The sequence below is a fragment of the Pavona decussata genome, unplaced genomic scaffold (genome assembly GCF_977016875.1).
Source record: "Pavona decussata unplaced genomic scaffold, jaPavDecu1.1 SCAFFOLD_16, whole genome shotgun sequence".
NCBI classification, from domain to species: Eukaryota; Metazoa; Cnidaria; class Anthozoa; order Scleractinia; family Agariciidae; genus Pavona; species Pavona decussata.
Window position 1 is genome coordinate 1,246,332 of NW_028145439.1, and position 26,169 is coordinate 1,272,500.

The 26,169-nt window shown below is 38.4% G+C and overlaps 1 protein-coding gene across 5 annotated transcripts; it reads left to right on the forward strand.

Moving 5' to 3' along the window:
• The first annotated feature begins 2,787 nt into the window (after nucleotides 1–2,787).
• LOC146487224 (uncharacterized) lies at nucleotides 2,788–24,838 on the forward strand. Of its 5 annotated transcripts, XM_085086592.1 has the most exons (10): nucleotides 2,788–3,049; nucleotides 9,886–10,119; nucleotides 10,281–10,385; nucleotides 13,054–13,094; nucleotides 13,875–13,985; nucleotides 17,237–17,434; nucleotides 19,239–19,538; nucleotides 20,197–20,243; nucleotides 21,372–21,522; nucleotides 22,040–24,838. In XM_085086592.1, the coding sequence occupies exons 4-10, from the start codon at nucleotides 13,062–13,064 to the stop codon at nucleotides 22,256–22,258; spliced, it is 1,059 nt and encodes a 352-aa protein (XP_084942718.1). In that variant the 5' UTR covers nucleotides 2,788–3,049; nucleotides 9,886–10,119; nucleotides 10,281–10,385; nucleotides 13,054–13,061; the 3' UTR covers nucleotides 22,259–24,838. The 5 variants fall into 5 exon arrangements, with proteins under 5 accessions (XP_084942718.1, XP_084942727.1, XP_084942708.1 ...); XM_085086601.1 differs by lacking the exon at nucleotides 9,886–10,119; XM_085086609.1 differs by lacking the exon at nucleotides 2,788–3,049 and having other exon boundaries at nucleotides 10,078–10,170.
• Nucleotides 24,839–26,169: the final 1,331 nt, after the last annotated feature.

Genomic DNA, 26,169 nt, shown 5'->3' on the forward strand with positions numbered 1-26,169 from the left:
TGCTAAAAGGATTCAACGAGTGACAACGAGTGCATTTCGATCGTATCCTGTAACGGATAGACTGCGATAACTCAGTTCGACAGAAACATATTTTGCTCACGATATCACGTAACAAATGTAAATGATGTAATTTTAAAATAAGAATGTCTTGTAAGTGCGTTTCGATCGAATGCAAGCAATTTTTTTTGGGCCTACTTGTTACTAGATGGTCCCCACATGGTAAGGACTTACCGGTAACATTTTTTGTCGCGCTGTGTAACTGATTGTTGATATTATCCGGTCATGATGAATTTATGTGACAAAATGAACTAACTATCCAACCTTTTCAGAAAACTGATCGTTATTTAAGAATAATCTTTTAGGGCAGAATTTACCTAGTGGTTAGTTTCGTTGAAAAATCGACTTACAAATTCAGTCGAAGTTCTGACATGTGTTCTTGAGGGTCCCCATAATATTTAATGGCGTAGTTGAAATGTAACATTTATTTGATTTAATATGAATGTGGGTGATGAAGCCTTGCTGTAAAGGGCGCTGACTAGTTAGTGCGTTTCAATACTGAATGCAGTTAATTTTTGGCCGGGAGATTAATAGCGACCTAATTCAGTGTAGTTCCAGAGTCCCCACATGTTCTGAACGCAAAATTTCCCGGGCATTGCTGTTTTCCCAGTATTGTTGGACAAAATAATGACAACAGGGCCACCTAGTCGTTCGTTGCAGTAAAATATCTGTTTAGAATAGCTTTCGGCTTAAAGAGTCTTGTTTTACAAATTGGGATGAAAAACGCTGCTAGACTTTTCTCGCGTGAAGTGTCACCTAAACTCTCGCCATCAGTGACAGCTCGAGATTACAAACACCGGAAAGCGGGTACAAGACTTGTGACCCCTATGTGCTTACGAAATGCGAAGTGCTTAAAATTTCGCAAAAGTTCAGGAGCTGTACTTGCGTAGGTATGAACATTCGCAAAGTAGCCGGATCTGAAATGTTTGTTTTTCTCCCTGCTGAAATCTGGTTTATAGGTGAAGCTTTGCTAAAAGGATTCAACGAGTGACAACGAGTGCATTTCGATCGTATCCTGTAACGGATAGACTGCGATAACTCAGTTCGACAGAAACATATTTTGCTCACGATATCACGTAACAAATGTAAATGATATAATTTTAAAATAAGAATGTCTTGTAAGTGCGTTTCGATCGAATGCAAGCAATTTTTTTTGGGCCTACTTGTTACTAGATGGTCCCCACATGGTAAGGACTTACCGGTAACATTTTTTGTCGCGCTGTGTAACTGATTGTTGATATTTATATCCGGTCATGATGAATTTATGTGACAAAATGAACTAACTATCCAACCTTTTCAGAAAACTGATCGTTATTTAAGAATAATCTTTTAGTGCAGAATTTACCTAGCGGTTAGTTTTGTTGAAAAATCGACTTACAAATTCAGTCGAAGTTCTGACATGTGTTCTTGAGGGTCCCCATAATATTTAGTGCAATGAAGCGTGATGTCTGCGTATAATGCATGAACGTTTCAGCGATAGAAAAGGGCAGGGAATTTATGAGAAAAGTAAAACCAGGGCCACCTAGTTGTTTATTTCGGTAACATATCTGATCGAAAAGTCTTTTTGACTCAGAAAGTTAGGTGAAATGGTGACCAAAATGTACAAATGTTTTGTCAGGAGCCCATTATATAATTACCATTGGAAGCTCCCCAACGGTCTGGCTACACTGCACTTGGCAGAAATTTCTTGTGCAAAGGGATGAATCGTGATTATCACAATGTTGGCCAAATTATTCATTTAAGAGGTGATACCTTGCTAAGAAGAGACCAGTGCATTTCGATCGAATCCTGCGACAGAGAGAAGAAAGACAAGAACAGATTTTACAGTAAAAAATTGGCGGGAAATATGACACAAAACATTTAACGGTAATAATAGCCCAAGAACAGAAAATTCTGCCACATGATGGCGTAGTTGAAATGTAACATTTATTTGATTTAATATGAATGTGGGTGATGAAGCCTTGCTGTAAAGGGCGTGAGACAATCATGTTGTAAAACATGCTATGGCTTTTAAGAGGAGAAACGCAACGGCGAGTGAATTTTTAAAGATGAGACACTTCTTCGATTCTGGAGAAATGGAAAATTAAGGGGACCAAAGGTGATTGACTCAGAAAATCGGGTGAAGTGGTAAACAAAATGTAAAAATGGAAAAAAACATGCCTAACTCTGCCTCACGATGGCGTAATAAAATGTAGCATTGATGTCATTTAATGTGAATGTAGGTGATGAAGCCTTGCCGTGAAGGGCGCTTAGTTGTAAGTACGTTTCGATCAAATGCAGGCCAGGCAGGTACAGTGTACGTTTTGGTGGAAAAAGCGCTTCTTTTCAGACAACTGTTCAGAGTCCCCACATGACCTGAATAAAAACTTTCCTGCGTAATGCTGTAAACTGTTGCTGTGGTTGTGAGTGCAACTGTCGAACCTTGGTAGAAAACTGAAATTTATTTATCAGAATTAGTTACTAACTTTTTGTTTTCGCACAACAACAAATCAAAAGTTGATAACCACTCTAAAGAATACCCTTTACCACCCAAAGCAAAAAAGCGGAGAGTTTATTTGGCTCCGAAATACTTTTTTTCGTTTTTGTTTTTCTTTCTTTCTTTTTTTTTCTAAACGCGAAACTCTCGCAACTTGTCTGGGATTTAGTCCCCAGGCCTCTCCCGTTGCATTGTCGAGTCTCTCAGAACGATATTAGGGACTGGTAACTACTGTGTCACCACATTTGGCGCAATTTGGCAAACGTCGGCTGTTTTGGTTGAATTTGGTTGAGTTTTGAGACTTTTTCTTACGCTTCACGAATCCAAAGCGGTGATTTAAAGATAGTGGCTGGAAGAGATGATTCTGTGCTCGACATTGACTCAGGAAAAGGTGAAAATAATGGAGAATTTCGATTTGCTGACGAAGATGATTTTTCCCTACTGAAGACACAGACGAAGCAATGGACGATGTGGTGTGTGAATGAATACAAAAATACATGTATATGTGACAGTGAGGTAAGAACTTTATTAAAATCCTGTTAAATAATACATGTTACCTTGTGGCTTTGTGAACATTATATGAGCTTATATGAACATTTTCGTCTGATTTTTTCGGCCTTCTAAATTCTAATTTTGAATTTCAAATAGCAATTAAACAGGTAATCTAAGTTGTATTCTCCAAAAATATAAGTCTTAATGCTAGCCTTGATATTTACCATCTTTCTCGGAGATTAATTAATATATTAGAGGTGACTGATTTTGTAAGAGAAGTCAAAAGGTAATTTTTTTGCGCAGAGCTACACTGTAAGTGATTTCAAAGTACTATAAAATTTGCATAATTGTACAAAGTATGACTATACAATAACAATAACAATAACGATTACTTATTATTGAAGAAAACACTTAACAAATTGTTGCTCACAATTAGTTGGGCTATTTTGTGGTGGGCAACATTTGTAATTGTTTGCAACACTTTATAAGTAAATAAAAAAGAAATGACGATAACACTTTTAAAACACTTTTGTCACTGCCAGGAAAGATTAGATTTCCTAACCAAGTTTGAAAAGCTGCAATTCTTCACTTGTGAATTTTCATGTTGGCAAATTATATCCAGTTTTCGAAAGAAAAGGCTGCATGGCCTTTGCAGATTTAACAATGAAAAGAGAAAGCCTTTGGGAAGACTCAACAGCTTAAATGTGTGACAGTTGCACTAACTCATGTAAATTCACAATCACAACAAAATAATTTATTTAGTGTTCAGACCATGTGAGGACTCTGAATACCAGGTTGATATAATTATCTAGTCACGTCTGACTTGGCTGTCCATGGTGAAATCTAATTTGGCATGTTTGATTGTAAATTTGTACCATTTTTGACTCATGAATGCACGCATGTGCAAGAACGAGTTATTGCGATCTGGGGATTTTCACTTGGTCGGCAGGTTGTTAACTTTCATGAATGCACAGTAAACAAGTTATCATAATGTAGGGGAATTTCACTCGGACATTGGTCCGAAAATTTTCCAATTTTGAGATGTTGAAAACGGTGAATCAAAAGAGGAACTTCTTGAAGGAATGGTTAACAGCTTCAACAGGGGAAAATCATGCATTAACGGCAAAGACATTTTTCTTCGATTTGTGGTTTTATCAACCTGATGAGCAGGTGGATCTCAAATCAACTTTTAATCTGCGGACTTTGGTAACGTTCAAGTGCTTCTAGGAATATAACACACAAATAATATTATTACAGGTTTGAATGTGAGTTTGTACCGAAATACTATTCTAATAGACTGATTTTCCATTTTCCGAACAGTTCTTGCAAAATGTTTGAAAAACATGCTCTGATAAATTCGCTTCAAAATTGACTTCAAATCGCTTGCAAGGTGTCTCGCAGCGAAAATTATACACTTTTGCTCTTAGGCCTACAATGTATAACAAGTTAAGACCTATCTGAATAAATTTTTGTTTATTAAGGAAAGCTTTTTGTATGTTTTATATTTTTATTCGAGGAAACTTGGCAACTAGGAATAATGTTGTGTAAACAAGGGCAGCACTAAAAGCCAGAATCAGGAAAACAGAAACTGGAAAGGAAAATCCGGAATCCGGAATCGGAAACTACAATATGAAAAATAAAACATTTACTGCTAGTGAAAAAGTGAATGTTTAGTTCAAAGTAACGTCCTTGTCAAATGTAAATTTGATATTTTTCGATAGGTGACACCAGAGAATAAAACTAATTAATTAAGTCATTGTTTCCTGCCAATGAAAAGTAAGTGATTCTCACAGGTTTAAAACTGATTGCCCATGAAGTAAAGAAAACTAATTTCATAGTCTATAAGTGGCCTCTATGTTTTGCTTTGAAACTCTATTAAGACTCTATCAAAACAAGCTGAAGCGGGGTGTCCGGAAAATAGACGAAACAAAAGAGGCAGAAGATATGCATTCACACAAGTTCTAACCACCTCTTAATTGGAGAGTCCGCCATCTGTACGGTGTGAAGCAATTTGTGTTGTCTCAGAGTCACCTCTATGTTGTCTCTCACTGTCCCGTAGGTAAGTAAAAAAAAAATCTATGCAAAATCGTGTTTCATCATTAGTCGCTTAAAAGCCTCCAAGGACGCTGCCCGTTTGTATGTTTCCAGGGTTGTAGCTAAGAAATTTGTCTGCCGGTTAGCTAAAAAATTGAGCCGACTAAAGAATGCGCGAAGTGCCTTCTGCCGTCGGCGTAGCCAACGGAGGGGTATATATGGGAGGGGGTCGCCCCCTCCCATTATGGGTGTCTGGGGGGCCTCCCCAGGAAATTTTGAAAATTTTAATTCAATTTGGTGCACTCTGGTGAAATCTAGGGGCTCTTTTATGCAAAAAGAAACAACCATTAAAGAGAAGGTCAGCTGTGGTGCCGCAGTTTGAAACGTGTGGTACAGAGATTCACCCTGAATTTATTCAAAATTTTCTCCCTCGCTTTGACGTTTCCATATTTCCTTCGTGTGGTTTTCGTTGTTTGGCGTTCCTTGAACGCTCTACCAGGTCTGTACACTGTGGCTTCTGAACAGACAGTGCTTTGTTTTACTTCAGTTCGTCAATCTATGCTGTTGTCTTAATTCTCTTTTTAGTGAGCTCACTAGATCTTGAATAGTTCTTTATTTAAACACGGTAAAATCCATCAGGAGTAGAAAAATTAGAAATGTCCGAACTCTCCTAAACAAAATTCAAAACCTAACTACAACTAATCTAATCTAACTAAAACCCGTTTTTCATGAATGCCGTGTATACTCTTAACATTAAAAATGAAAATACGTGCGTAAGATTTTCAACATTTACTTAACATTAAACTAATGAGAACGAAAGCTACACCGCTTTCCATTCGTTCCGAAAAGGTAAGTGCTGTTAAGTTTGCACTAGAATATCAGAAAATCGATTCTTATAAACACTTAGAACTGCAAACAAAAGAGCTGTCCACTCGGTCGTTCAGCTGTTCATCCAGTTTCGCGGGTTCGTTCACTCGGTTTCTCGTTCGTTCGTTTTCGCCCCTCGAGCACTCGGCAGACCGTTTACGTTTCTGGTTTGTTCAGTTGTTCCTCCGTTTGCCCAGTTCTTCTTGCTATTCATGAGCATAAACATGTATTAAAACATTGCGAAGAAGTTCCTTTGTGTTTTTTTTCTCTGTCATGCTACAGAGAAAGACTTCTTCTTTCTCCAATCTGACACAAATACCTGGTAACAAACTCGTTCCCAATCTTTCGCAACGCCTTGAATGCGGGGGCTACCAAGCTTCGTGTTGGCAAGATGGCGGACGCAGAAAACGGAAAGAGGGCACGGTAAACAAGTTCTCAAAACAAGACTTTATTTCAATTACTTTATGGCATCGATACTCAAGGTAGTCAGGAGTTTATTCAACCTTTTCACTTAAAATATATTATTCTAAATCGAACAATTGCTTGTGGGTAACTAAAGAACTGTTCATTGCCCTTTTAACTGAGTGCTTGCCACCCAAAATTCAGCCGGCGATGACCTCTTTCCCAGCCGGCGAATTTCGCCGGCAGCCGGCGCTTAGCGACAACCCTGTGTTTCAGGTAACGAATTAAATAAAATCGCTCCGGAGTATCTAAAAGTTCTCTTCCCAAGGCTAAGTTTGGGTCTTGAAGGATGAATGTCTTCACGCTGACGTGTATTGTAACTATGGAAACTGTGGTTTCTATCAAAATAATCAGAAAGATACTGGGGCACTAAATCATTAAGGCATTTGAAGACTAAGATAGATTTGTTCCTTTTCCTGATAGTTTCTAAGTTAGGCCATCCTAGTGTCTTGAGAGCTTCGCTGGTGCTATCTCGTCTGACAATTATACGTGCAGCTCGATTTTGTAGGTGCTGTAATCTACTCTTGCACTCAACAGACAATTCACCCCAGGCCGTGTCGGTGTAGCACAGGACTGGTAACACGAGACAGTTGGACATTGCTTCCTTTATAAAGAGTCCTTTCGTTTATGCCAACAAGTGATATGAGTTTTTTATTCTGTATTTTTTACCCCAAGTCATGTATTTCGCCATTAAATATTCCTAACCGTATTCATTATCGTTTTTGATTCTGGATTCCGGATTCCGGTTTCTGTTTTCTGGATTATGGCTTTTATAATTTTAGTGCTGCCCTGTAAACAAACACATGTCCTCGCAAGCAAATTCACCCAAGTTACGCGAGAATGGAATTTCATCTAACATTTTGAAACTTTTAGACCTTTACATGTATTTTGTTTAGTAAATTGTATTCATTGATTAGACATTCTAACTTTTCTAGACTAACAGGGTGCTGTTTCTTTACGACTTGTAAGTTGTGTAAATACTAATGTTTATTTATTACCAATATGCTAATTTGTTGAATTGCTGGACTAACAAGTACCACGTTACCACTATCCTCTTCCGCATTTACGAGTTGGCTCACAGTTGATTTTTTATAGATCTATTCTTTGTGTTCCCTATGGCCTAATCATAATTAATGTCTTTGATTAATTGAATAATGTGCTCTGTTCAGTCAAGCCCTCAAACTGGAAATGACTCACAGGCTCAGTCACTTGAATGTGTGTTGCTACAGCTCTCCTCCTAGTAAAAGCGGAACTCATTTGGTTTTCAGAAGCATGCATGTGGGGCTTATTAAGAAGCATGCTGGTTGTCTTTTTTTTCTGCGATTCTCTACATGTATAAAGAAATGTGTTCTAAACAATCATCTTTACACACTCATATCTACATGTACTGCTGTGGTTTATATTGGCAGTTAACCCACTTGTCTCATTCAAAGATGAAGAAAAAAAATGAAATTACTCTTATGATCACCTGTACTGGGTTTTTAACTAACTGCGAGCCAATAAGGGATGCAAGCCGAGAAAGCTTGTTTTATAAGTCTCATGAGTTGAGTTATCAGTCAGGTATAAGCACTGAAAATAGCAATTAAGGTTAAGCACTCAATTGTACATTTAGGGTTAAGTGCTGACAACTTTGATTAAGGTTAAGCACTCATTGTATTGATTGGGGTTTAAAGCATTGACTGTAGTGATAAGCATTAACTAAAGATTAAAATAATAATGTATTTCTTTATATATGTAAGTTTAGGTTTGCCATTGCCTTGATCCACAGTTCACATGCCTTGTATATTTGTAAAACTCAACTGGACTTAAGTCTGGTATGTCCTTATGGGTACCTTCCTTTTCTTGTTTATGGCATCACCTTTAATAAAAGAGCAAGTGCTATCAGACCACAATAATTATTATGAGATTACATCACAAACACAAATAATGGCTTTAAGAGATAAAGCTTTGTTTAGAGGAGTACAATCATGTAAGTGCATTTTGATCAAATGCTGTGGCAAAAAGACAGTCTTGGCAAGAGGATTGGTAGTAAGAAGAATTTATTGGCGAAAATTTCCAACCTCGTTCCCAGGGTCTCTCCTCTTCACATCCCAGGGAGCGAGAGAGGGGAGACCCTGGTTGGGGCTGGTCACGTGTCTCCCAGAGAAAAATTACTCCCAGGGAGGAGTCCTTCACTTGCTATTTTTTGTCAAGATTTATTGTCCACTCCGAAACAAGACTTCCGCTTTGCTGTGCGAAGCCCACGCGAAACTCATTCAACTAGCTATGTTTTTCAGTAGTCTTCATTTTGCGAGCCATTGTAACATTAATCTGAAAGCTTAACAAAGTCCGTTGTCTCGAAGCACTGTACTTTGGAAAATCACTGTTTATACATGACAAAATTAACCTTGGGCGAACAGTGCCTTCCCCTTCAATTCATGGAGTTGTAATCGTGGTTTATTCTAGCTTTGAATGTGCTGATGAAAGATCAGATCTGAAGAACTAAGGAAGGAAACTTGAAAGGAATCGGGCCGATGTCTAACTGTTCTGAAAGGTCATTCTGCAGCAATTACGTTGCTAACAGAGCATTTCTTTCTGGAAAATATTTAAGCATAAGCGCAGTCGTTCGCGTCTCTGGTATTTAGCGTTGTTGGTTTGTTTACGTCCCCTTTTCTCTCGGGACGTAAACAAACCAACGATGCAAAATACTAGAGACGCAAACGACCACGCACATGCTAAAAGATTTGCAAGAAAGAAACGCTTTGTTAGCAGGGTTGCAGCAACAAACAATACACAGGAAATACTGTATATATATTTTTCAAAAATAAAGACAAAAACATGTTTCTTTGTTAGACAACTATATCTTGATCATATTATTATTATGTTAAATCAAATGTTTTCTGAGATTAATCGATTTTGCTGCTACAGGTATTAAAACACAAATACAGGTGATATATACAACTGTAATAATAGATTTCATGACCTACCTTCCTGATGACTGGTAACGATACAATTTCATGTTACCATCAACATGACAGGAATGCTGCCTGATAGAGCATGTAGGACAGTTTGACCAATCCATGCCTTGAAGTTGATTGAGTTCATATTGGCAAAACTTCCACTCTTTAAATGAGCGACGGAAAGTTGAAGGATTGAGTGTTGGCTCCTGCAAAACAGAACCCAAGAAAACAAGGAAACCAGTGCCCAATATGTTCAGTATATACTCAGAACTTTGTAGTTACAATGATAATGAAAGATAAGTCAGCCATAAAGAAACAATCAATTTTTGCATAAGCGGTGTTGCATGCATCACTTTGGAGATTCAAAACATACAATAAATAATAGCTAATAAATGACAAAACTAGGTTGCCAAATGATAAAGCAGGAGAAAAGAACAACACAGTCTGAATTGAAAGTGTATAAGCTCTCATATGCATTAGTGTGTTTATCCCAAACACCTGCTACATTGGATAAAGAATTGGAATGAGCTATAAACAGTACTCGTCCTTTCATCCTAGACACATCCTCGAGTGCTCTGATAAATGACGTTTCAGACGTCCCTGGCATTCTCTTCTGGAGCGATTCCCAAAGCTGAAAAAGTCCCTGATCAAACACATAGCTTGTATCAGTACTAGTAGGACTTCCAGGCCAATACCCTGCATGGACAACATCAGTTAGTGTCCAGGATGGAGCCACATCGTTGCAACTCTTGCAGTGGATTACAGATTTGCTTAAATCTAACCGACCTAGAGGTACACAGAAACACAAAAGCACATCATGCATGAGACAAAGATTACAAAAAGGTGCAAGATTAGATATACATATGTTCAAACAGCAGGAAGAAATATAAATAAAAGTACAGAGTTGATACCTTTTTCATTTACAATAATCAGAGTCTCTTTGGTATTTACAGGAATTTGATGTAATGTTCCAGATTCCTTACACTTGGAACAGAATTCTGACAGTTTGACAACTGGATATAGCTTGGCTTGAGGGTAGATAAAAACAAAGAGCAAATGTAAGCTTGTTGACAATTTTATAACTAAGCTGTCTAACACTGTTTGCATTTGCTAAGCAATGTCATTCAACCCAAAACGCCTGTGAAACGTTTACAAAATTTCTTCCAATCAAACATTAAGCTGGCTTTGAATTTTGCTGATGGCCACAACAACACATCCATTTATAATATGGCGTGAGCAAAATTTGAAGCCAGCTTAATGTTTGATTGACAAAATCATTGTGTAGCAATGCAAATGGTGGTAAAATTTGTTAGCAGTTGTATCATTGATGACATTCAATACACAACAGTTACAGAATTATATTAAAGGAAAACATAGGAAAATAATGGCAAACATTATGATCATTGTGTACAGTGGAACCTGGTTCAGAGTAAAACTCTTGTCAAGCTATGGAAAATTGGAAATACCCATTCAAATACCCATCTCTGTTGTGGAAAGGCAAAAACTGGTGCACCTTTTCATCACACGATGGACACAAAAATCCAACTGCACACTCCATGCATCGCACTCGCGCTGTCCCTTTCAAGCACATTTGGCAACAATCTGGAGATGGAAGTGCCTCACAACTCAGGGCAGCCTCAAAGAGCAGTTTCCTTGAATTGTCCCAGCTGGACGTTAAATTGGACATCCTGGTCTCCCAATTTCTTGAAGATGGAGGAAGATCAAATGAGTGCAAAAACTCATCACATTTGGCTAAAGTTGCCTCAAGATTACCATCTGTGAAAGAAAATTATTACACGGAATGCCCGCAGGGCATGACGTGTCTAGGTTTCGGTTGGGTATCTTCTTCGTCGTAGCCACAAATTGGTACATTAATTTATTCATTAAACTCACCCCTCTCCTACTCGGGATGTATTGTTCTGATTGTCTTCAACAAAAGCAGGCCAATCAAAATCTATTATTCGGGCACATATCACGAGAGAGGGGACCCACTCATCCCTTCCTGTGTGACGTCAAATCATATTTGATTTATTCATTAAACCTTGATTAAATTCTATCCTCTCCCAGAAGGGATTTATTGTTCTGATTGTCTTGAACAAAAACGCCCCAATCAAAATCTATTATCGGTGGGTATATCACGAGAGAGGGGACCTACTTATCTACCTACTCTACCTATGTGACGTCAAAGCAAGTCATCATTTCGAAAAGTTGTTTTTGATCAATGGCGGCCACATGTATGAATTTAAGACTCTGATCTGCCGTTTTCAGAGAGAAAAGTAACCTTTTTCAAGCGGTAAATCGAAATAATAACTTCTAGGTAGTACTCGACAGTTGAAACGGTGGAAATTGGGAGAGTTCACAGCGAAGAAATTCCGCTTTCAAAAACAGACCGAATAATCAACGCGAAGGATTAGAGATAGAGGAGGCCAGACCAGTTCAGCGGGGTCATGACGTTATTGCAGAGTTATTTCTGGTATGATTCCTAGTAACACAACGATAAGTATCACGCAATATATCTGAATAAAACCATTCAGACAATTATTTCAATTGCCAAGGGAGGATAGTTTTTAAATATCTGCGAAACATACAATGGGGAATAATTGGGGCTACGTTAAGCATTCTGTGTTATGCCATTAGCCGGGCATCTTGTTATAAAATAATTATGGCTTTTGTTACTTTTAAGGGACTCACAAAAAATGAATTAAAGAGAAAAACAACTGTCCAAATGGGCTATTGCCCAAAGCAAGTAAACTTTCTGACAAATTTGTAACAAGTAAAAGCTTAGTTGACCTACATGTAGCACATAAGCAGAACACTTTCGGAAGGAGGATGTACGGTATAACAACATGTAGACGGTAAATACTTCACGGATCTTTTTAATGAACATAGAAAACACTTTTGAAATACCGTAATCGTTGTAAAACAATAATGAAATAACCTTTGTTCCAGTTGATGGTGTTAATTTAGTCTGCGGCTGCAATGGCTCCGAGATACATTTCGGGTCACGTTTGATTCTTTCCTGGCCATCAAATGCGGCGCGGAGGATGACTCCTTGATGCACCGCTTGACCTTAACAATGCCTGACTTTCAGAGATCATGGACTTGACGACTCTAAAAGTAGGTGTGGCAAAAATTCACTTTGTGGAAGTGCGTCTCCATAAAGCTCCTCGGCCACCACCAGAAGTAGTCAATTCCCTTTGCTGTAAAGATTTCGCCAATGACTTGTATCTCCAACTGCTTTACAATGTCGATAGCAGCTCACGTTCACAGATTCCCTCGCTTTATATACCTTTTTAGGGGTTTCTGAATGACCACTTGACATGACCTTTGAAACACACGCGAATCGCAAGTTGACTTGACTGGGGCATGTTTTCCCATCTCTGGTACACTTAGTATAGGCAAACTGACACTCAACCACCCCTCTCTCCAGTCATTTATTTGTAATATCCCAGATTCTGGGAGACACGTGACCGGCCCCAACCAGGGTCTCTCCTCTCTCGCTCCCTGGGAAGTGAAGAGGAGAGACCCTGGGAATGAGGTTGGGAAATTTCATGCCTTGGGAAAAATAAAGAGGTCTAGGAAAAAATGCTCAAAGCAGATATTCAAGCTAATTATTGTTCTTGAATATTCAGACCTTAAAGTTTTGTGCCATTCTTACATGTACTTCAAATCAGTGTTTGATTTTAACTAGTCCAGTAGCTCATCTAATTAAATGTCTTTTTTTAGACTCCCAGATGGCTGTAAGGAGTATAGGACTTTCTAAACCAGTAAGTAGGATACATATTGGGCATGTATATACATGTACATACTTGTACTTTTGTCTAAAAACATTGACTACATTACTTGCAATCGGACGTTAAAATTTCGGACGTTTAATTTTCGGACAATTTTCGGACAAACATTTCGGACACTGCGCTGAAACATGCCCAAAGTAAATTTACGACTAAAAAACATGAATTAGACTGAAATAAAATCTGTGAAAATGATAGTTTTACTGTATCTTTAAGGTTTTACAGCCGGATACACCAACGAGAAAATAACACAAACTCAATCAAGCTTATGCCTCAAGCAGTGTCTCAAATGCTTACCTTTCCAGTGATAAAAAGAACAACTGAGCAAAGCCGCCTAATCCGAATTCTAAACATACCATGTACATTGGCTTTGAATATGTGATGCTGTCGCCCAGAAAGTACTTTTAAAGTTTTATACTATACTGTAAAAATTTCGGACGGTTTTATTTTCGGACACTATTTTTGTCCAAAATTAAAATCGTCCGAAATTTTTTGCAAGTAATGTACTATCAAACTGTGTCTGACAATGCACTTGGGTAACCTCAGCAAGCTTCATTGATAATATACTGCATAAATTACATGTATGTAAACTGCTGAAAATCCCGGCAGCTTTATAATTAATACTAACAGTGAAGAGAACTTTAACTTAGTGTTTGTAAAGTGTTTGTGTTTGAAAATGTTTTAGGTTATTTCTTTGACCAATCGCAATACTGGCTGTAAGTATAATTGATATTTAATTTACATTATTATTACCAGGAGGACATTCAAGTTCAGATTGCAGTTTTTGCATCAAGGGCAGTTGCTGGACAAGTGTGGTACCTGCGGATTGTGATAATGAGACATGATCAAGATGATGCTACCTTTAAGGTAATTTTGTGCTTCCTGTTGGACTCATGATTTGACTAATTGTCTTATAACCAGAAGATTGAAGAGTCAGTGGTCAGATCTAGATTCAGTATTGTGTTGTCGTGTTGCTTCCTTGTATAATTTGTAAATAGTCTTAGAGTAGAAGTTTGATGTTAGAGAGTTAGAGAGAGTTAGAGTTAGAGTTGATGTTTCAAGCTAATTAAGCTGAAAGGAAGTATAAACGTGTATGGTAACCCCTGTTTTCGAATTGGTAGACTAATAAATAATAAAAGTGCTTTTATTGATCAAAATTTAAGTTCTATCCATGGCCATGGAACAATTCTTTTAGTGCGTTTTAGTCATTCTTTTAAAATCTCTGATCAATGGGCGCATACAGGACTTCACTTTTACAAAATGATAGGAAATCAAGGCAATTAATTAACAAACTGTGTAAAATTTTACAGACTATATGTCTCGTGAAGTATAGAATCTTGAAGTTAAAACTATGAAATTGATTAGAAGGAAAAGAAAATTTCGAGAGTGGGAGACTTCAATACATTAATTTAACCTGATATTCTGGTCATTTTTTATAGACTGTGAAGGATCAAGAAATTGCCAGTAGGTATCACTTGTTACAGACTTTCCCATTCAGCATCTCCTCAGACATTGCCATCTCACTGAAACATCAATGCCCTGAACATTTTAAACTTACGACTGGAAATTACTAAGTGAGTTAAATAGAATTGTGTATGTAGTCACATGTACTAACTTTTATTATATAGCTGAACTGGTCCGCCATGAAAAGGAGCATTTTAATTGGCTCCCTGAGCGGTCCGAATTTTCCTATACGGACCGCTAAGATGGACCGCTAGCGTCAAGTGTTTCGTGGTTACTGTTTCAGTTTTGACAACGCAACGTAAAAACTGTTTCCAATTAACTTAATATAGTAGGAACTGTCGGTTTAAATCGTGATGTCGGAGTTTAACTCCAAGAGCACTGACGAAGGAACGAAAACAAGCTCTGAAAACAACAAACTCGACGAAAAAACCAAAGAAGATTCCGTTGACAAGGCCTCAGAGTACCGCGACTTCATTGAGCAACAGCAGGCCAGAAGCACTACAGAGAAAACCAAATCTGACCTTAAAATATGGGGAAAATTTTGCCACCAACGGAACGAGTTCAGGAATATAGAGGCAATACCCTGGGTGGAACTTAATCTGCTGCTCTGCACGTTTTTTAAAGATGTAAGAAAGAAAAATGGCGACGAATACGAACCTGGAACTTTGACTTGCCTGCAACGAAGCATCCAGCGTTATCTTAATACCCACGGGTCACAAGCCAATCTCATTCAAGGTGACGAATTCAAGCTATCCCGAGAAGTCCTCAGTGCAAAAAGAAAACAGCTTGTCGTGGAGAGAGGGAAAGGCAATCGTCCACAAGCAAGCCGAGAAGTCACCGCTGTTGAAGAAGACAAGCTCTTTGCCGAAGGAGAATTTGGCGAGCACAACCCGGTTGCTCTACAGCGCACCGTTTGGTGGCTCCTGGCTTTACATTTTGGCTTTAGAGCAAGAGATGAAAGTAGAAGGCTTCAGTGGGGCGACGTCAGCCTTGAAACTGACCCGGACACAGGCAATGAAATGCTGGTCTGGAAAGCTGAGAGAGGCTCGAAGACGCGCCAGGGGCAGGACAAAGCAAGCGGTCACCGAGCATTTTATCCTACTGCTCAAGCTACTGATAACGAGCGATGTCCAGTCAAGTACTATAAGCTGTTCAGAAGTCACAGGCCCATCGAGATGAATCAACCAGAGGCACCATTCTACTTGGCCGTAAAACATCAAAGAAAGGCTACTGATGCAGTGTGGTACAAGAAAAGTCCGCTTGGCAAGAATGAAATCGGGAAGCTACTCACCAAAGCTGCTCAAAATGCTGGTTTGCAAGGACGCGTTACCAATCACTCGGTTCGAAAGACCTGCATTTCACGATTGCTGGATTCAGATGTTCCTGAAAATTACGTGGCCCAACTGAGTGGACATCGAAATCTGAAAAGCTTGGATTCCTACAAATCGGCTTCCATTCAGCATCAACGAAGAATGTCGTTAGCCCTCAGTCGCTCATCAACAACCACAAGCGAGCTCCAAGCAGTTGGCAATACACAGGCAACAACTACAGTGGAAAGTACCAGTATGACGACCACAAAAGAAGCCGGATCGGCTATTTTTCAAGGAGCAAATTTCCAAAACTGCTCGTTTAACATCCAGATTACGAATCATGATCAGCCACCGCTTCGCAAGCGCCGAGCCATTTTAAGTGACGATGAAGACGATTGAAATGCAATTTTGACTACAAAAGCTTCAATTTCATCTATTTTCATTCATTCCATAGTAAGTCTTTCTCAAAAGTTGACACTTTTAAACATTCAACACGTTTAAGAAATGCATTTTCTTCGGAATCTCAAATGAGCTAAATTTTCATTTTTCGAACTTTTTCACTTCGATTGACGAGACATGTCAAACTTTCGTGTCAAACCTTGACCAATAAAAAGTCGCCTTTTCGTGCGCGAGCCAATCAGAATTATTCCACGTGGTTTTTGTTTGTGAGTACGCGTCAGCATTGAGAAGGCTTTCTTGCACTTTTTCTCGCACAACTTGATCATAAACAAGTTTCACGCGGACTAGAAAGCAACAAGCGGGAAAGCCTATATAATAAAAACCTTATTGAACTAGCTTGTTCGGTCCGTATTGGGAAAATATTGGTCTCGTCCTTTTTTTACAAGTTTATGGACCTCGCCTTCGGCTCGGTCCATAAACTTGCAAAAAAAGGAACTCGACCAATATTTTCCCAATACGGACCTCACGCTAGTTCAATAACATATATATATTGTTATTATTTTTAGCTTTTTGTATCATTTCTAACGTTGGTGTGATGTCAAACGACCTAACCGACAAAACTGAATGTGAATGTAAACTAATGTAAATTTGCTGCAGGGTGTACAGTCAAAATATTGCATCACACAGTCATACTCTTTAGAGTTATGTTGTACCTGAGGGTGTTGGCCAGGAATGAAACAATCTTTGCCTGATGGTCACCGTGGTCAAATACTCAGCAACAGGAAATGTAGAAAATTACTTGACCACTGACTGTTGGTTTCTGCAACCAAGGCTTTTGTGGGAAACAACCACAATGATGTTTATTAGCAAATAACAGCTGGTGATAGGTAGATTTTGACTGATTTTCAAAATTAGTTACTGTATTTCCTACATTTCTATCAACAGGAGGTTGACTATACCATCATTCAAAATCTCTTGCATGGTTTTTGGTTTGTGATTGAGTTCCATTTGGAACACTTGGGCAGTGAAGCCGACCAGTTTGTGGGTAATGTCTGTGTGGAACCCAAAAATTTCCCTTTGGATGTAGAATGTCCAATAAACAAGAAATTCAATCTTGGCATCTCAGAAGAGTTTGAGTTGAAGGTAAGTTATTGGTAAAAGTGATTGATGAGTGATGTGAATGGCTGTATTTCATTTTAGAGTTGTAGCGCCATAGTGTTTAGTGTGTTGGTCAGTGGTTCAAGGCTGAGCATCTGCTGATCTGAAGTCTTCTAAGACCAGAAACTGAATTTTGGAAAAATTGAAATTCAGAGGTCCCTGGTTTAAAGTCCTGCTCTGGATGCTAGCTGGAGTTGTTCCTCAGTAGCTCCAAGTTTCACTCATTCGCCAGGCTTGTACATGTAAATAACCAGCTGATGGACCTGCCTCCTTCCATTTGGGATTTGTTGATCATGTTATTGTTCAATTAAATTTAGATCATTATTTCTTTGTGAAAGGTTAATGCTCAGCCTCACTGGAGCACTTGTGCTATAATCACAATCTGGTACCCAGAGTCCTCAGGCTTTTTGGTCAGCAGGTGGGCGCCAGGAGAGACTCTGGGGACATCGAAAAAATTCATATTTTTTGATTGTCTTTTTTCCTTAACGGTTTCCATTGTTTTACCGCAGAAATCCTGTGGTAATAAAATCTGATGTCCCCAGAGTCTCTCCTGGTGACTAACCGCTTGCCAAAGAACTTGAGGATTCTGGGTACGATGATTGCTATAATCACTGCTGAGGGTAATTAATACAGTTTATTACCGTTGTTGTTGTTGTTGTTATTATTATTATTATTATTATTATTATTATTATTATTATTATTATTATTATTTTAACAGCACTATTTTACACTGCTAAAAAGGAAAAAAAGATTTAAAACCAGACATTTTCGATTGATCAAGCCGTCTTCAGGGTAAAAAGACTGTCCGCTACATGCATATTTTACAGTATGTGCTTCAGGTGATTCCTGATGGGAACAGTTTAGCTACGTAAGAATGGACTTGTTTGTTCACACTGGGTCTCCAATTTGTTGGATCATTAAGCCTTCAATTATTCTGCACTTGTGAAAAGATTGGGCCCTACAAAGTATTCACCAACTAAATGAATGGGTTGGATTCTCGCGTAGAACAGGAGTTGGTGGTTTCAAATCTTGGTGTAAGCATCAACAAGGGTCTTTAACCCATTTCAGTCTTACAGTACATGTAGTACTGTTTTCTTTGCCCAATTTTACAAAATGGCAAAGAAAAACATAATGTTCATGGGTGATGTACCATTTAAAAGGTCTTCATGAGTGAAATTTGTTTCTTGTGTCAAGATAACTGAAGGAAGTCAGGTCTTTGACATATATAGTTTCAAAACGTCAAAATTAAAAATTACAAAATTTCACTGATCGTTTCATGGGATAGGTCTACCCCCAAATTGTAGCTTAATTTGCAGTTTTTAATGCATAGAAAGTTCTGTCCAGGAGATATTGTCAGAGTCTGTAAGTGCATCAAATTGAAACATTTGAAAAATTGTAGAAGTGGTAAACCACATCATATATACCAGGGGGTACTATTTTTTCTTTAAATACGTAGATCTTTCCAAGACCAGTTTGCTGGCAAAATTTCAATGCAGTTGACTAATTATTGACTAAGTTATGATTTGGATTTGGGTAACCACTAGTGGGTTACCGGGAGGAAAAGGTTAACCCTATAAGTTGCTTGCCATGCCAACTGCAGGGGATGCATCCCCCATTACACCAAACAATGTGGTCGTGTTTTTGTTTTGTCTGCTTATTTATTGAACGTGGAATGGCAATATTGATGGTTGATATCCCATTGGCACTAAGCCAATTAAAACTCTGTAATTGCATTATCCAATGATCCAGTTTTTAATAATGATTATTATACAATGTGGTATTTCCTTAGCAGACTGATTCATCATCTCCTCGGAGCTGTGACCCACCTGACTGGGATCCCCTTGAGTCTGGTATGCCCAGCAGGAAGGACACCACACTGTCCAGTGCAAGCAGTGGGGTCAGCAGTGGCTCCCCACTCAGCCACTCTCCTGCTGCCAGCCGATCATCAAACTCCAGTTTGTCACCTAGGCAACAGTCCCCTGTGGAGTGGCAACATGGTGTCATCTGGGGAAACTTTGTAGATGGCAACAATGCTCTGCCCCCACCCCCAGACACTGCTCCAATATGGGGACCTTACCATGAAAACGAGGTACATGTAGGCTTGTTTGTAGAAAACTAGTCCTTAAGAAGCGCCTTGGTGGCTAAATAGAGCTTTTACAGTGCATAACACAATAACATTGACATTGCTGAAACAGATGTTATTTTCTGGTTTGTAAAACTCAAATCACTTGAACTGATGACCCAAAATCCCAGAAAATGGCATCTTCGCAAAGTGTTAAATTTAAAAATTTCCCTTCATTTGCGGATGTGTGGGGAGGGTGTTTCGAGACATCCCTATGGGCTAGCACATTAATCTTTTAGTGCTCAAAACTGGTGGTTGTTTTGTTTCTAGATCTGCACCTCCTGTTCAACATAGTACATTGCTGATTATGGCTGCCAGTTGCACTTTCTTATGGAGAATTTATCACTGCTTTTTTGAGCCCAAACAAATATTACCAGTTTTCCTTGTTGTTAACCCATTAGTATAACATGCCATGTATGGCTATTTTAGTCCTTAGCCTGACCAAGTTTGACTGTACACACCTGTATGTGTTTTAACTTCATCAGTAAGACAAAATGGCCTTTGGTTTGTTTTTGACTGATTGTCAATTACTTCTGAGTTATCGCCTGAACTACAAAATGAAATTCAATAAACCTGTAGTGAAGCAATCAAGTAATATTTTATGATTCTGTTTGTCTCCATTTAGGTTTGCAAGCTCTGGCCACCATATGTTGACTTGGATGACTTTTCCAGGTAAGAAAAAGGTCCTCTAGTATGGCGGTATTGTAGTGTGATTCCAAAAAAACACTTAAATTAGATGGGTGGTTATTGTGTCATGTGGTACATGTACCATTCATTCCTCTTCAATGCTTCCTTGAATTGTTGTGTATTCCAGCCGTCTCATCTCGCAACATTAGGGACCTTCACATCAGAGTAAGAGTACGAGATTGAGTACAAGTATGACTTTCAAATTTCAGACTAATCACATTCCCCAGAACTGTTACTAATTCCGGTAGTTCACCAGCACATAAGGAGGTCCAAGAAACAAGATTAATGGGACATATGGTTATTTGAACCACACAAACTAGATTTCAAAAGTCGTAGGTGTAGTAAAATCGGAAGGTCCCTATTCTCTATCAGGAGAAAGTGACCAAAATTTCTTCTGCAGTGTGCAATACGCATTTTAGGGTTAATTTGATTTGAAGATGTACATGTTCACATTAGCTTGTATAGAACAGAAATGCTTAGGCCTTTTTCTCTCATTGAGGTTGTTTGAAAAATCCCTCAATTTAGGTGAATTTGCTGAATATCACAAATCGAACATTTCATGCTAGTCAGTACTGCTCAGCACTTTATAGTTTTGTCCACAGAAACTACCTTGAAGCATATAACACAAAGTGCTCAATAGCAAAAACTTTACAACAGCACAAGTTACCCTCTTCAAGTTAACTGCAGTAGCTCATATAGGATGGGATAAATGAATGAATGAATGAATGAATGAATGAATGAATGAATGAATGAATGAATGAATGAATGAATGAATGAATGAATGAATGAATGAATGAATGAATGAGTGAATGAATGAATGAATGAATGAATAATTAAACAAATGGGAATTTCAGGGGAAATGCTGAGAGTGGCTATTCTGTCCATTGTTTCCTGATCTAATTGGAATCTGAAAACGTTGGTCTTTATGAAGGGCAGAAAACCCTAGGAGCAAGGGAAACAACTAGCAGCAAACTCAACCCACATATGGTGTCAACTCTGGGAATCAAACCCGAGCCACACTGGTGGAAGGCGAGTGTTCTCACCAATGGGCCATCCATGTCCCCCCTTTATGTTACCTGCAAAAGGTGCTAAGTGCTTGTTTATATTTGTTAGGAAAGAAGGCCAAATAAATAAAAATGAGCAGTATGCTCAGACTCTTCAGGAGTTGGAGCGTGAAAGCCCCCCAGATACAATACTTGGTAGTGAGCTGTTACAGACGCGTGAGACTGGAGACCAAGGGAATGAGCAGAGCTGGTTGGGACAGGTAAGATGGTTGACTGCTACATGTTCAAAAACTGCTTGTTTTATGCTGCATTTTCCGGTGGTGAAAACATCAATTTAAAATGTCAGAGTGGTGTTTCTAGTCTGCTATGTCTTCATCCCTATCTGAACAACTATTGATACACTTTAGTACTGCTTGATTCAAATGAATAGTCATGATCATAAGGGCTTCCTCCAGGGGATCAAAAGTTAGAAGCATTGTGTACAGCATAATGAAAAGGGTCTCAGGACAGCCCTGCTCAGTAGCTTTCATCTCAGTCACAGTGGTCACACTTCAGGGACTCATCCACAAACTCAAAAGTTAGAACCACCGTGTACAGGTTGATAAACATCAATGTTAGTTTTTGATCTCACTGCCCGCATTGGTTTTGACGATTTTCAGTACGGTTTGACAGTTGACTGTCTGCTTCGAGTCTTGATTCGCGACTCGATCCTGCATTCGCATGTGATTCACGACTCTATCCTTTATACTCGATACTCATGCGATCCATTTCTTACAGGACGCCTCCCATCACGGCCTTACTATTGACATCCTCGAGAGCGAAGATGAGAAAAAGAAGAAAACGAAGGAGGAACACAGGCGGCTGCTTCAGGAGCGTAGAAGCCTCCTGCAGCAGCAGGATAGGGAAAAACAGGAAAGAGATGATCGCAAACTTGCCGAGGAACTGGCCTACAATGACCTCAAGGCCGCGCGCCAGGCTGCCGGGTTTGTTTCCTGACCCCAGGTGCATTATGAAGCCATACCCCAGTGTGATCTACCGGGGGCCCCCATGAGGCTGGGGGGCTTCAGTAGCCAGGCCGGAAGTGACATCTCTGGAGAGCTCGATGCATTCAGCGGGCTAAGCAGCTTCCGTGGGTCTTGTGGGTCCCCATTGGCTAATAATGATGAGGTCATCGATGCATCAAAGATGACATCAGGCAATGGGGACATCCGGGTGCAGGAGTAAAGTGACGACACCACTGTTCATTAAGCAGTCTTTTGTGTAACTGATTATTGGTCAAAGCGCGTTTTTGTGTCCCATAGGCTAGATCAGGAAATCCAACCGAGTGGTTAAGTACGGGGTTTTTTGTTTTAGGCGTTTTATCGCCTTTTTTTTTTTTTTTTTTTTTTTTACCGTGTGTTTGATTAGGGCCAGTCTGACTGGATGTGTTTGACTTTCGTGTTGCAATTTTTTTAAAAATTTTATTTTCAGTGTCGGCCAGTGGTTTAGGCTTTCAATGAAAAATCCGTTCAGGTTTTTCAGGAAAATGAACGCTTCGGTCTAAATTTAATCTTTTGAGAAGGATCGTGTGAGATTTTTTTTTCTCTTTGAAGGCTGCGATAAAAAAAAAAAAAAAAAAAAAAAATCAGCCTTTTGGCTTCTCACGTCAAGGGAAACGTGCCCTAGCTTTGTGTTGAGTTCATGTTTAAGATGTGACACGGCTAGGTCATCAGGTGTGCACGTGATCAATATTAAATGGAGTGACAAGCATTAGAACAAAAAACAAAACGTTACATGACGCTCCATCGAGTCTTAATTTCTAAAAAATTATGTTTGATGTGAATCAATTTGACAAGTTTTTTGGCTATTGGCTGTTTAAATGTTAGCCATTTGTGGATTCTCTTAATAGAGTTTTACAAATTCGGGGGAAAAAAGTCAGTGAAAATGGAAATCATTTGTCATTTTTTATTTTTGTGATGTGAGTTTTTCTCCTTGAAAGCCTCGCAAGTGCAAAAGTAGGAATTTGTTGTTCGAAGTCGTATACAGTGAAAGCATATTTGCTATAGTGTTGAATAAGTTAAGATATAAATTTTTGACGAAAGTTTTTCAAACGTTTTGTCGTTGAAGAATTTACTGGCCTCCAATCGAATTTGTGGTTTAGTCACTGTAACACAGTGTAACAGTAGTATGGCGTCTTCGTGCTTAGTTCTTCATTTGTTTGTCACGCAATGCTTCAGAAGCGTTTCGTGACAAAGGAAAGAACCTCGCGAAGGAGACCAGCAGTAGTATTCAATTTTGTAGGCGAAATATTTATGACTCTTAACTGACTTAAGGCATTCCTTTGTTCTTTCAAGAATTATTAGCAATCCCGTGACTAACGTGGTTTTATATATATCGTGATAAAATTGTTGTGATTTGACCACTTGACAATTTTTCGTGTCGTACTTAAGAATGGATGTGTTTCGTTTTTTTAGATTGAATTGGAATATTAAGCGAACAAAGCTGTAAAATAGAATTGTGAAGTTATATTTTTGGCTAGGTCAGCGATAAACTCAAACAATGCTTAGTTGTGTTAAATGTAATTATGGTGATGTAATCAAGTTACTTGCATTGCATTTTCGTTAGGAACGTTATTCAAGGTTGTCCAATTTTTGGCTTTGCTTTACGATATTATCGCTTTGTTTTTTTTTTTTTTTTTTTTTTTTGATGTTTTTGCATTCGTGTTTGTCACTGTTTCAAGTAAATTCAATGTTTGTTTTTTTTTTCGGTGTAATTTAATTTTGTTAGAAATAGGTTTTTAGCTTTATTCAATAGTTTACAAGAAAACATAATTTTTACTCAGGGTATGTGCAACTCCTTGTCGAAAAGACCAATTATTTTGTATTTCTACGTAGAATACCATTGGTTTCTATTGGAGCATTTAGGCCAGAACAATCTTCCATCTAAAAATTAAGTGACCCGCAATGCTCAAATGTGTGTTCATATTTCATCATCAGCGGTTTGAATTTTTTTTAATCTTTAAGAAAAATATCTGAGTGCTGGCGTATATAAATGTCTCGGCTCTTTTCTGTGTCTATGAAGGGAGCGGGTTTTTTTTTAATTCTAAAAGGCGATTTATCAGCGATATTTAGCCGATAAAAATATGTGTAAAATATTACAATCTACAGAGGTGAATAGATCGAGAAATTTTGGCGCCAAAAAAAGACTTGGCGCCACGTGCCACTTTTCGCGGCATTCTGTATTTGGGCAACTCGTCATTTGCTTTTCGGCGTTGGCTTTCATTTGTCCGCAGGGAAGAGTGAGTGGTTGTTGTTTTGCAAGACAAGTCAATCTACGAGTGCGTTTGTCCCAATGAATGATTGAAAGCCAAACGACCTTGAAGCAGTGGATCTGTTGCGTGATTATATCCTTGATTTTAGTGCGTTAGATAATGAAGACGACTGGAAATAGCACACTGAAAAAAAAAAAAAAAAAAAAAAAAAAACGAAAACTCACGTTGTCATATCAGTATATTTTATTGTACAATAATTTGTATCTTGTAACTCCCAGTAAGAGGTTAATAAAAATTGTAAATAAATTGTATCACTGTTTGAACAATTCTGTGATTTTTTTGTCGCTTATCCCCCGGACTATAGGTGATAGGCAGGTTCAAAGTCATTAGACCTAGAGGGGTTTGAATGTTCATCGATTCGTATCTCCACATTTCTCCTGGTTTCCCCGATGTAATCAACATTGCAAGAATAGTCCTCTTTTTAGACCACATGTGATCTGTGAATGTTTTTGTCTTTAAGGTTGAGGACAATGAAAATGTCTTTGAAACCCGTTTTATTGTATAATAGTTTTGCTTCACTTCCTTTTTGGTTTGGTTTTACAGTCAACCCAGGTCACGCGTGAACAGTATTTCCAAGAATGAAATGAACATTCGAATTTCTCTTTGTAATGTCCGACGTGTGAATGGAATGTTGGACATTTCTCTAAAAATCGTTCCGAAAAAGACGCATTAAGGACGGTGCCTACTAATACCGAAGTATTTTTGTGCGGTTTATGACTATGCGAGAAAAGCAGATCTTAGCAAGGCCTATTGGAATCCAAAAAGAAAATTGGGGGTAACCATGCATTTTTCAGAGATAATTAAGCAATAATATCTCTAAAAAACGCCAAAATATAAAGCAATGTATGGGATTTTTTCCTAAATTGAAGCTTAATTATCTCTGAAAAATGCATGGTTACCCCCAATTTTCTTTTGAGATACCAAAAGCATTTGGTAAGTTCTGCTTTATCCGTATAGTTTTAAACCGCGCAAAAATATTCCTGTATTAGTAGGCACCACCCATAGGAAACCCGATTATCTCGAGATGCGCAGAACGTATGCGCAGTAACAATAGTAGGCACCGTCCTTAACTGAAAAAAAGATTCAAAATACTTGAGAAACAATTGTTATTCTTGAAATATTCAATTTTGCAATGTAAAGAAAAATGCATAGCTTTATCCTGTCAATAAGCTAGGGAAATTTATGCGGGAACTCTGAAATCTCGTTGGCGATGTTCAAAACTGACATGTAAATTTCAAAACTCCGTTCAAATTTCGAAAATACCGTTCACGCGTGACCTGGGTTGACTGTAATCTTTTAACTTTGTAGCCTTGTAAAATAGTTTTGTAATAAGGAAGTGGATATTATTATTATTATTATTATTATTATTATTATTATTATTATTATTACTGTTATTATTATTATTATTATTATTATTATTATTATTATTATTAATAATGATGAATTATTCTAGAAAGTGACACAGACATACATGTACTCGCAAAAAAAAAGAAATTCGAGTGCTCCTATCAGGAGTCAAACCCAAGGCCTTTCAATTACTAGTTCGGATGCTCTACCACTAACGTACAGGAGATTTGTTTTGTTTTTATTTTTCATT

Excerpts from the sequence above, each read along its gene's own strand:
- LOC146487224 (XM_085086592.1), top strand. The coding sequence starts at position 13,062 with ATGGCTGTAAGGAGTATAGGACTTTCTAAACCA. Across the intron at positions 17,435-19,238 it reads CAGAAGAGTTTGAGTTGAAG|CAGACTGATTCATCATCTCC; the intron begins GTAAGTTATTGG and ends GTATTTCCTTAG. Across the intron at positions 20,244-21,371 it reads GACTTGGATGACTTTTCCAG|GAAAGAAGGCCAAATAAATA; the intron begins GTAAGAAAAAGG and ends TATATTTGTTAG.